Source organism: Zingiber officinale, chromosome 1A (assembly GCF_018446385.1).
Source record: "Zingiber officinale cultivar Zhangliang chromosome 1A, Zo_v1.1, whole genome shotgun sequence".
Lineage (NCBI taxonomy): Eukaryota > Viridiplantae > Streptophyta > Magnoliopsida > Zingiberales > Zingiberaceae > Zingiber > Zingiber officinale.
This window is the reverse complement of record NC_055987.1, coordinates 134,044,323-134,055,273: the sequence shown is the minus strand read 5'-3', so window position 1 is coordinate 134,055,273 and position 10,951 is coordinate 134,044,323. Positions and strand designations below refer to the sequence as shown.

The 10,951-nt window shown below is 41.6% G+C and overlaps 3 protein-coding genes across 4 annotated transcripts; all 3 read right to left on the bottom strand.

Moving 5' to 3' along the window:
• Positions 1-1,712: 1,712 nt before the first annotated feature.
• LOC122034228 (probable calcium-binding protein CML41) lies at positions 1,713-2,517 on the bottom strand. The gene has a single exon (XM_042593384.1). The coding sequence runs from the start codon at positions 2,466-2,468 to the stop codon at positions 1,899-1,901; it is 570 nt and encodes a 189-aa protein (XP_042449318.1). The 5' UTR covers positions 2,469-2,517; the 3' UTR covers positions 1,713-1,898.
• A 1,408-nt stretch (positions 2,518-3,925) lies between these two features.
• On the bottom strand, positions 3,926-6,342 carry LOC122034213 (protein DETOXIFICATION 29-like). 2 transcript variants are annotated; one of them, XM_042593372.1, is made up of 9 exons: positions 5,943-6,342; positions 5,324-5,865; positions 5,150-5,236; positions 5,029-5,085; positions 4,706-4,944; positions 4,473-4,594; positions 4,294-4,380; positions 4,108-4,179; positions 3,926-4,033 (listed from the first exon to the last, which is right to left on the bottom strand). In XM_042593372.1, the coding sequence occupies exons 1-8, from the start codon at positions 6,156-6,158 to the stop codon at positions 4,117-4,119; spliced, it is 1,413 nt and encodes a 470-aa protein (XP_042449306.1). In that variant the 5' UTR covers positions 6,159-6,342; the 3' UTR covers positions 3,926-4,033; positions 4,108-4,116. The 2 variants fall into 2 exon arrangements, with proteins under 2 accessions (XP_042449306.1, XP_042449298.1); XM_042593364.1 differs by having other exon boundaries at positions 3,926-4,179.
• Positions 6,343-7,144: 802 nt separating this feature from the next.
• LOC122034205 (E3 ubiquitin-protein ligase RNF5-like) lies at positions 7,145-8,829 on the bottom strand. The gene is made up of 2 exons (XM_042593353.1): positions 8,679-8,829; positions 7,145-8,210 (listed from the first exon to the last, which is right to left on the bottom strand). The coding sequence occupies exon 2, from the start codon at positions 8,186-8,188 to the stop codon at positions 7,499-7,501; it is 690 nt and encodes a 229-aa protein (XP_042449287.1). The 5' UTR covers positions 8,189-8,210; positions 8,679-8,829; the 3' UTR covers positions 7,145-7,498.
• Positions 8,830-10,951: the final 2,122 nt, after the last annotated feature.

Sequence of the window (10,951 nt, the reverse complement as noted above, 5' to 3'; positions counted from 1 at the left end):
ATTAGGAGAAGCGAGAAGGACAGTTTGGTCTTTTGGTATGAGTAGGGTTTGGTGTTAAAAGGCAACACTGTTCATCTTCGAAGGGGGTTCGTGCTTTGAGCCGCCGCGAGGAACGGGGCTTGCTTACTCTTACACGCCCTGTCGGCGCCGACGTCGGCGGTCGGTCGCTCCCCTCCTCCTCTCCTCTATCCCTTTCCATCGACCTCTCCGCGCTAGCGCCGCCACAGTGAGGAGGAGGGCTTCTTTAGGCGGGGTTCTGCCTCAGCCGCCACAAGAAGGGGTTCCGACTTCTTCTTGGTCCTTCGCCGCTGCCACCGGAGAGATCTGCCGGTGACGACCATCTTCGGGGCCACCTCCTCCCTTCTCCTCCGACTTCGGTGCCTCCCGCCGCTGCTACCGGTGCCTCATGCCGTCGACACCTCACGCCGCCGACACCGCCTAGCAGGATCGTCTCCACTATCAGCGGTCGCCGTCGCTGTCGCAGCCGCCTCCATCGGCTGCTGTCACCGTCGCCGCCTCCTGCGGCCACCACCGCTGCCTTCAACGACCGACACCACTCGTACTATTTGTCTAAGTCGACCTTCGAGTCGGGATGGGGTTCCAGCCATCGAGCCGATGTGTTCTGCTATTAGTACCGTTATTATGCTCGTGAGTTACTGGTATTATCCGGTCGGCGTGCCGTGTGCCAGTGTGCGAGCCGTTATCATGTCCGACCTACGTGCCGTCTCTTTGGATCCTTGCTGCATCGGATCCCATGTCTTCGATCTCAGATCCGACTCCTCAGCTGACTCACATCCATCCACCCGTCAAGGTCGCGACGACTCGATCAGCTCATCGATCCATTCGAGGCGTCCCCCTCCCCGCAGGGCCAGGGTATGTCACTGTACTCGTCTTGTATTTATTTAGTTGTTCTACCATGATTCGACTAATTATATATTCGTGGGACCTGCCTCGAACATCGGGGTACCAGGGACCGGGGCACCCCGGTCGCTATCTACAGGTATTGCTGACCAGAGGACTTCTGACGATTTGGTCAATTCAGAAGACAACTCACCTCTAGATCATGAAGATACGGTCAACATTCCAAACACATCACATTGATAATTTTGTCTTCTCAGATTCCCGATAGGAACAACATTATCTTCTTGATCTACTCATTATGACCTATATCAAAGTCATTCAACTTGCAGATGAGTAAACAGAAATACCCATCGAACAAGTGTTATTGGATTGTTTCTGGGATTTTAATTTTATCATCTAATATTTGAAAGTTTTATTCTCCAAGGTGTGTTATCACTTATTACTGCACAATCAGCTAGCACGGACCCAAACAAGAGGGAAGTAACTGGTGTCAGATTGATGTGATGTGGTGAGTGACAATTAAATTCCTGCTTAATTTGTTGTTTATGATCAGATAATGGTATTTACCGTGACAATTCGTCGCGACAACTTGCCGCGACACACAGCACTGATCGGTCTGTAGACCGATCAGGTTGCCTCCTGATCGGTCTACAGACCGATCAGTGCATTGTCGCGGCAAGTTGTCGTGGCGAATTATCATGGTAAATATCATTTCCCTTTATGATCACGGTTGATAGTTTTTTTACAATGCAAAAATGATCAAGAGCGAAAGGTCGATATGAAAACATGGTCAGTTCTTTGTTATCAGCTTACGCTTCTTGATTTTCCTTTGTGGCGAAGAAACAATCTCATAGGCAACGATATTTTTTTATTTTAGTTCGGAAAACATCACACACACATTGGATTTGCAACACAAAACAAACGAATCAAACCAACACAGATGACACAAGAGTGATTCATCGACAATACGTACACCTTGATGCAGTTGACATGCATGCAAACATGTATCAAGTTACGAGATTCTCGTCCGATCCTAATTAATTCATCATCTGATGGAACTCATGGAAATCGAGCTCGCCATCTCCATCAAGGTCATATGCTCCTATCATGGCTTTGCACTCCTTGATTGACCTCTCGTTGCCGAGCCGACTCAGCATTCTTTGCAACCCCCTCGGAGTGATTCTTCCTGACCCCTTCACCACCTCAAACATCTCAAACACCTTCTTAAGTTCCTCGTCCTCCTCTCCATCCACCTTCCCTCCCTCCCTCTCTAACAATCTCACAAAGTCCTCAAAGTCCAAAAGTTGGTCGCCGTCGGAGTCCAAGTCGGCAATGACAGCTTGAGCTGCCGCCGCTGGCATCTCCTCCCCAAGCAGCCCAAAGGAGGCCCTCAGTTCAGCACAGGAAATCCTGCCATCCCTATCTTGATCAAAATGTTTGAAGACCTCCCATAATTCGGTCGCCCTATCTCTGCCACTCGACGGTGAACAAGGAAGGGCGATGGGAGAGGATGGCATGTCATCATGGCGGTGAGGGACGAATAGATTGAGCTTGGATCTCTTGAGGGAGAACCATTTTGATGCTTTGGACATTACCAAACTGGCCATAGACTGAACATGAGATGAAGTAGCTATCAGTCGGCGACTATAAATATGGAAGAAAAGATGTAGAAAAGGAGAGTTGCGTAGAAATTGTGTGGTGGCACAAGTCACGTTGGCTACTTGCTGAATTTTATGTTAGGAAACTTCCCGGTGGTTTCTTAGAAGACTACCAAAGTAGGTCTCCTCTCGTTCACGGCTCGATCGAGATGGAAATATGAGTAGCTTTAGAAGATAGAATTGTCATTAATGGTAGCTGCTTTGTAAGGTTCATGAAGGTTTCTTCACCCTCTTTATTGGTTTCCGGAGAAAACAACAAGACGGGAAGTACGCGTGAGGCCTTTAATTTAATCGGTAGGTTTGAACTGCTAGCTTAAAGTTGAGATGGAGATTTCCTAGGAGTTGATGTAATGAAAGGAGTGGAGGATGATAAAGTAGAAATTAGGGATGATAATTTCATCCGAATTCGATGGAAGATTCGATATCTGACCCGAATGAAGGAGGGTATGGAGGGACTATCAATATCCGAATATATATCCGATTAAATAATAATATATATATTAAAGAAAATTTTCTTTTTCTAAAATCAACTTACTATTTTTGTTGATATTAGGAGGAGACTATATAGATGTTTAATCTATTTTTTTAATTATATATATATTTTTTAATAGATTGTTAATTTTAATATATTTTTGTTGAATGATAATAGTTGAATAGAAAGAAGAAAAATTATAATTATAGAAGATATCCGATCATTTAATGAGTATGAGTATATCCATCGAAGATCCTATATCCGATGGGTATGAAGACGGAGGATATAAAATCTGACACAAACTCGACCCATTGTCATCCCTAATAGAAATGAAAGTATCTAATTTCGATAACAGATTCATCGTAGATCGACCCTTGCCGAATAAATAATACGGGACAAGCCAATTGAATCAGGAATCTATAACCGATGAATTTTTCCGTTTGTGTTTGTATTAGCAAACAGAAGATTGAGATTTGTCGGCTTTACAGATTTACAAATAATCAAACTAAAATTAAATTTAATGCTTACTTGTACCGATCTGAATCAAATTGAACTGATCGTCAAAAAAATCTAATAATTAAATTTATAATTTGATCGGATTTGGTTTTTTATTTGAATCGAATATAATCAAGTTGTCAACTGGGCAAACCTCGGACAGCGTTGTCAACTGCAAAGCACAGGACGGTCCGTTTGGACGGCCTATTCATGAACGGTTCAACCTGAATGGGATTTGTATGTAAAGTAGATTGACTTGGGAACAAGATTTAATTTGAAAGGTCCTTCACAATCACAAGATCCATCTCCTACTAAAAACTAGTGGGATCAAATCCAATTCTCCAACTGTGATCGAGCCTCCTCCCACTATCATTATGTTTGTATATTGTCACAGCCATAAAAATGGAGTTCAGTGTGTTATCAGCCATTAACATTTCTACAAAAATCATACGCTAACCCCGAACGTCTGCTGCACCACAGCATTATCTGCCATTAACGTGCTACTAACAAAGGAGGTTATGTGCTCAAATCCTTTCCGTGCTCCTTTCTAACCAAAGGAACAAACATGGTAACTAAAATCAAACTAATTGGCAAATTAAATCCTCAAATAAATTTTTTTACGCTTTAGTTCTATGGAGATGGCGGTCCAATTCGTCCTCCCCATGTTCTCACTCGCTCTTCTGCTTGCAAGGCCTGCAAGATAAATTTATTTCAAATCTCACTCGGCAAATCCCAAAATAGACAGGATCGAATCAGCCCGAAGCATGTTTTTAGTGTGTCCTAGAAAATGATCACCAAATACTTTACCTCTTTCTGCCATTTGGTTCTCCATATGATCACTACAAGAACAACCGTCTGTGCCAGGGTTCCAATCAGCATCCCAGTCCAAATTCCCTGGACGACGATGATGCACAAATTATCCGTATGATATTTGAATTTACTGTGTATAATCGGCACTAAAATCACATCTTAATTGTTTGACTTACAATTTCATTGAGCTTAAAAAGCTTGAACCCAAGAACAGCTCCAATGGGCAATCCAAAGAGGTAGTAGCATGCGGTGTTTATAAAGGCAACTAAGCTTTGCCAACCTGCTCCTATCGCAACTCCTGCAAATCATCGTGATCTTTCATGTTCTTGTTTTGTTTATTTTATTTTATTTTATTTTCCCCATAGCTCGAAAACGAAGTAGCTAGCATGATACGTCGTCGATCAAATACCTGAGAGAACAGGCTGCATGCTGTTCAAGGCAATTGTGGCACTGAGAAGATACCCTAACTTTGATGTTTTTCTGATCACCTCAGGATCATCTGTGAACAATTTGGGCAGTTGCTTCCTAAAGATGAGAGTCGTCGCCGTGAAAAGGAGTCCAAGGAGGGCGGATGTAGAAACAGCAATGATCACAGAAAACTTGGCCGCTTTGGGACGATTAGCACCGAGCTCATTCGATACTCGAACGCTGATCGAAGCAAAATTAAAAGAGATATATACGTCATCCACAATTAAGTTCCTGGACTAGCTTCCAAGTGCACTATCTCCCTACCTTACTGCTGCATTGAAGCCGAGAGCGATCATCAATGCCCATGATGCATAGTTAATGCTGTCAATGTTAGGAACACATCAGATTCTAAACTTCAATCCAAAACAGTTCAGTCATTACTAACCAAATAGAAATGGCAGCGATTGCGATTTCCGGATTCTTCAAGCAACCTACTAAAATGATTATTGCAGTGTAGTACCACAACTCCATACTGAATTTTACAAGGGAAAAAAAAAGAAGAGATTATAGTTTTACTTATCGACCATGAACTTATATATTTCAGTAATGTACAGATTACCATAACATGATGGCAGACGCGAGAGAAAGCCTCACAAATGCACCCAGGTTTCTGAATGCCAAAGTGGAAAACCCTCTCCATGCTTCAGGAAAGAAACCGGAGACTAAATAGACGATCTGTGCCAAGTCTATAAGCCACCATGAGACATTCTCCACCATGGCTGCTCCCAGCAATCCATAGTCGAGCTTGACGACGAAGACCCAATTTAGCAGAGCGTGGATTCCGAGAACAGCTCCGGAGATGGCTGTAATGACCCAGACCTTGCCCTGCGACTGAAAGAACTTTTGGAGAGGGAAATTGATGGCGAAAGCGAATAATTGAGGCAGGATCCATCTGCAGTATTTGCCTGCTACATGGGATACGCTCTGAGACTGGCGAAGCAGCCTCAAGATGGGAGCAGAGAAGAGGTAGAGTGGTGTGAGAAGTGTGGCGGTGGTTAAGGAGATGACCCATGAGCGTTGCATGTAGATTCCTAGCATTTGGAGTTGGCCAGCACCCGCGGCTTGGCCGCAGAGGGTCTCCAAGGCACTTCCCATGCCAAGCTGAAGTAGTTTTGCAGAGAAGTAAACGAAAAGGAAGTGAAGAAGAATAGAAGAAGGGGAGATGAGCAAGGAATCACCATGGCTCCGTAGGCGAAGCCGGCAATGACGCCTTGTGCGACGGAGATAGCGGAGAGTTGGAGGGCTCCCAAGTGGCCGACGAAGGCGGCGGTGACCATAGCAATGGAGAACTGGAACAGACCGGTGAGGATTGCGGCCCCTGCTAAGCGCCATGTCTGTTTCGATTCTTCACAGATCTTGGAAAGCAGCCTCCCCACCATGATTCTCCAGTTCATTCATTCAATTGAATCAATCAATTTTGTAAATTGAATTCATGAGGTACGTTTGCGGTGATCGATGGATTTGGCTTGCCTCACAAAAGAGGAGATGGCCTGCTGTTGATCATGCACTCATTCAGCTGTGTCCCTTCCAGGACGTGACACGCTGAAGCGTTCATCTCCCGGATGGCCTTTACAACGGATAGCAATAATAGATGGAATAACAAAAATATATTCGTACTTATCTCATCTCAGCAGACGTCAGACATGGTCATCTAACTCAGGATAAACTTTACATGAAAAATGCCTGGTGAAGGATGCTGTTTATGCATCTTGAAAACAACTTATGACTTAGGATTTTTTTTTTTAAAATAATTTCTCTTCGGATCACAGATTGTTTGGTAAAATTATCTCGTCGTGTAGAAATTATAACCTTCCTCGAAGGAAAAAAAAAACAAGTTCCATGCAAGTAACCGGCTTCCTCCTCTTTCAGCCAGTGTTGAATAAAATAATCCTAACCCAATTAGAAATAGAAGGTGAAAGTTAATCATACTGGATTTGAACTTGCTTTCAGAAAAAGTTTGTTTAATTCTTATTTCACTTTTGTTTTTTCACTCTTTTGATTACTTTCACACACCATAATTATGTAATCAGGTAGCTAGCAAGAAATTCTAGCATTCTAGTTACCACAAGAGGAAATATAGTATTAAAAACAAACGACCAAACACACACAAAATAAAAATCATTTTGATACACAAAGAAAAACTATCTGAATTAGTTCCAACGGGGTAACTATGGTACCTTGCATCTGCTAGTGTCTAATTGATATTTGAACATTTTCTCTGTGATTCATGAACATTGTCTCTTTGATTTGCAATAATTTTAAATAATAGAGATTAATTTCTGATGGACACATATCCTCATAAAAAAATCTCTCCTACTCTAAAGAGTCACTTGACAATTAACTATAAATTAATCTCATTTAAAGACGGATTAGAGGGATGTTTAAGATGAACATAACACATTTTACTACAATACAAATATATTACATTTTATCGTATCCGAATGACTGACTGAAATTAAAGCAACAAAATCTGAAGTACAACTCACAAGTACTGTTATCTCAGGCATTACATATTAACAGCTGCAGCATTTCAAAACATTGATCGAGGTACTTCCTCGACAAATCAGTGTCTGAAATAAACGATCATAAAAAAAAATAAAAAAAAAAAAAAATAATAATAATAATAACAATAATGCCCCAAGCTTAAATCTGCAGGGAACCCTTCTAATGCTTAAATGCAAAGCATGAATTATGATTCGCATGACAATGTATCATGAACGGGATTGCTTTCTGCCTAAAACCAAATGAGGCTAGCAATTACCAAGGCACCAACAAGAAACAACAATGCCTTCAGGTAGACATCAGCTTGTTGTCCATGATGCATTTGTTGCGGGAACCCATGAGCATGCCCACCGTGAAACGCATGTCCATGTCCATATCCATATCCATATGGGAACCCGATGCCAGGACCATAGGCAGTTGCATCAGGGAATCCATGAACTTGAAAACTCAAAAGTGGGAACAAACCACCAATGGCAGCAGAGAATGTGAAATTCCCCAACCTCGTGTTAGCCACGGGAGCCCCTCCCACGAACCATGGGCTTGCGTGGTGGAAATGGTTTGGTTCCGGCGGTGGCGCTGTCTCCGGCCGCTGGCCAGCTGGGCGATTGGGGATATTCATATCAGGCATGGTTCGAGACCGTGGGTCAGATGAGGTCTTTCCCCGGCCATAAAGAGGGACTAATTTTTCTTCTTCAACAATGGCCTTGCACACGGGGCACTCGGAGGATTGGGCATGGCCATGAAGCCACTTGTAAAGGCAGGGCCAGCAGAAGAGGTGGCCACAAAGGGTGACTACCGGGTCTTGGGCGAGCTCAAAGCAGATGTTGCAATCGAAGCTACCTGCGTCATTGTTGCCACCACTTCCACCTAAGGAAGAGTTCTGCGGACCTCTGCCGGAAGACTCGCCGGATCCACTCGCCATTTATAAAGTTGCAAGATCACAACTTGGAAAATCCGGTCGAAACATAAACAAGTCAGATTGCATTTATACATAGGCAAGGACAAATCAGGTTAAAAATATAACAGAATCAACCCGATAAAATTAATCTTTTGGACAATATACGAAAATGTAGAAGCCAAAGCCTATGTAATGGACAAACTCAAGCAGATTTTCCCAACAAATCACGTACAAAGATGGTAAAAAAAAAGAAGCGTGATGAATTTTAAACATGAACAACAAACTCACAATGGGGAAAAAAAAAACCCTTCAAGGCTCAAGCGCATGAAAATGCAGTGAAAATAAACAGAAGAAATGCCTTTTCTACGAATCTAGGGTTCGAAGACGACATATAACCGTGAAAAAGGGAATCTTTATCCAACGAGATCATAGAAAAAGAGAAAAGATGAAATCTTAAGCGAGTTTTTAAAGATCAAGAAGAGAGAAGAGAGAAGAGTGAAGAGAGAATTAGTACCCGATCGATCAGAAGGAAGAACTTCGAGCCTCGGGACAAATGCGATTAATCTGGAGAAGGAAGGAAGAAATCCTGGCGAGGTCACTATCTACCACGTGTCAACAGTTGTTGGACTCAAGATAAAGTTGGCTCCCAAACCTTTGAATAACTTTGCCCCATGCCTTCTCGCATTTTTACTTTGACCCCCAATTTTCAGAGAAAAGAGAAAATCAGTTTTATTGTTTTTTAAATTGTTCGTTACTTCCTAATTGATCATCTTTAATTAATCGATATAAACTAAATAACAACTATCAATTAAAAAAAAATAAAAGAAGTACGAAGCTAACTCTAACCACCAGTCAGATCAACCAATTCCATAAGAAAACCAAAGTCATTCGTTCATACGCATGCATCACCTACAAATATTTGATTTTGATTTTAACTTTGAATTTAAGTTCGTGCAATCAAACTAAAAACGCAGCGTGAAATCGAAGAAATTTGAACAAGAACATGACGTAGAAAAGAAGAAAAATGATGGATATTTCCTGGAACGCTTGCCGATGAATCCATCAAGCAAGCGACCTCTGCTTCCTCAATTGTAATTGAATAAACATCATTAGAAGTTAGGACTCATTCTTATGTCAGAATGCCACTAGCTCTGCTTTGAGACTTTTCATTGTTAACATGTCCGTGTTTGATTTAATCTCTATCAAGTGGATTAACATGTTAATCATTAACCTATGGATTTTATCATTTAAGTTAATCGTTAAGAGCTATGGATTTTATCATTTAAGATAAACCTATTCAAGTGAACTAATTTATATATTGATTGCGGGTTTTTTTTATATTATTAGATGTGGACTCATAGAACCCAATAGTCCGCGACCATTAGTATTGATGTGTATTTAACGGGTTTGACCTATTATATTTATATGAGTGTGATGCCCATAGGAGAGGGGTGTGGTGACCTAACCTTGACGGCCGGCTTTCACATTTTCCTTATTGGATTGAGATTGCGGAGCCATCGTTCTCGCACATGTGGAAGATCACTCCCATGGCTAATTTGAGTTTTGATCTTCATGTTCTTCAAACGACGATAGGATGAGGATGCTCTGAATTTAGATGTGGATTTACAATTTATGTCTTTATGTTTCTGCTTTTGTTCATTTTGCATATTATTTGTAGATCTCTAACAAGATCTTGTGTTAGATCGTTGAATCATTTTCTTAATGATTCTATGTTGTTGCAGGATCCTAAATATGGATTGTAAATTTCTTATCAATTGATATCAGAGTCACAGGTTAGGTGTTGTTGATTTTACAATATTAGGATGCGAGTTATTCGATGATTTTGATCCGAATGTATGTGTTTCATATAATGCATTTAAACATGCATATTTTGTCTAGTTTTGGCATAAGAGAATGTAAGATTTAACTTCTTCACGATCCCAAATCAACATGTAAAACTCGTGTTGGTAGTAGTGATTTTCGTGATAATGCAAAGATCACGTAGAATAGTGGTAATTGTTGTTGAAACCGTCGCATGATCTGGAAAAATATGCAAACATGTTTGGGTTGGGTGTGCGCCACGACCGTGGTGGCTAACCCGACTTGGTCGTGTCGCACATGAGTGGACTCACAGCTAGGGCCACGATCATGTTGGACAACACTGCCACACGACCACTATTGTGTTGAACAACATAACTAAGCTGTGTTAAGTGTTGTGGTGGTGGCCATGACCATGCCAGTTAACACGGCCAGGTTGTGTAGCTTGACACGACCGTGTTGTGTGTTGGACGAGTTACGTGCTGAGCGTGGCCGTGTTCAAAATTAGAAGCTTCGTGGTTGCTCTGCAGCTCGACTTCCCATAATTGGGAAGCACTTGAGATCACACTGGAACCACATGTGACTGTTATTACCTTTGTTCGATCAGGTTTTTCTATAATTTTCTTGAGTCTATTTACACACTTGTTACTCAATTGAACTATTGTGTCGATCCAAAGAAAAATAACTTAGGTAGATTTAATACATTTTGTATCGATAGACATATATCTATGCTCGAGTGATTGGCCCAAAGAAAAGTCATTTTTAGGCCAGATATATGTTTAAGGTATCTCACTATACACTTGGTATTGTGTGGATCATGCGTATAATACATTAGCCCAAAGGAAAGCATGTCATGTGGTTGATTAAGGTAATAGTGAGCAAGGGTTACAATTTAAGCAACCAAACCTAGCTCATTGTTTGGTAATATTTATAAATTATGTGCATAATGTGTGTCTGACTACAATTTTG

Coding starts and splice junctions, on each gene's coding strand:
- LOC122034228 (XM_042593384.1), bottom strand. CDS start 2,468: ATGGCCAGTTTGGTAATGTCCAAAGCATCAAAATGGTTCTCCCTCAAG.
- LOC122034213 (XM_042593364.1), bottom strand. CDS start 6,158: ATGAACTGGAGAATCATGGTGGGGAGGCTGCTTTCCAAGATCTGTGAA. Junction 5,086..5,149: donor ATCGCTGCCATTTCTATTTG/GTTAGTAATGAC, acceptor TAACATTGACAG/CATTAACTATGCATCATGGG. Junction 4,595..4,705: donor CATGCAGCCTGTTCTCTCAG/GTATTTGATCGA, acceptor GATGATTTGCAG/GAGTTGCGATAGGAGCAGGT.
- LOC122034205 (XM_042593353.1), bottom strand. CDS start 8,188: ATGGCGAGTGGATCCGGCGAGTCTTCCGGCAGAGGTCCGCAGAACTCT.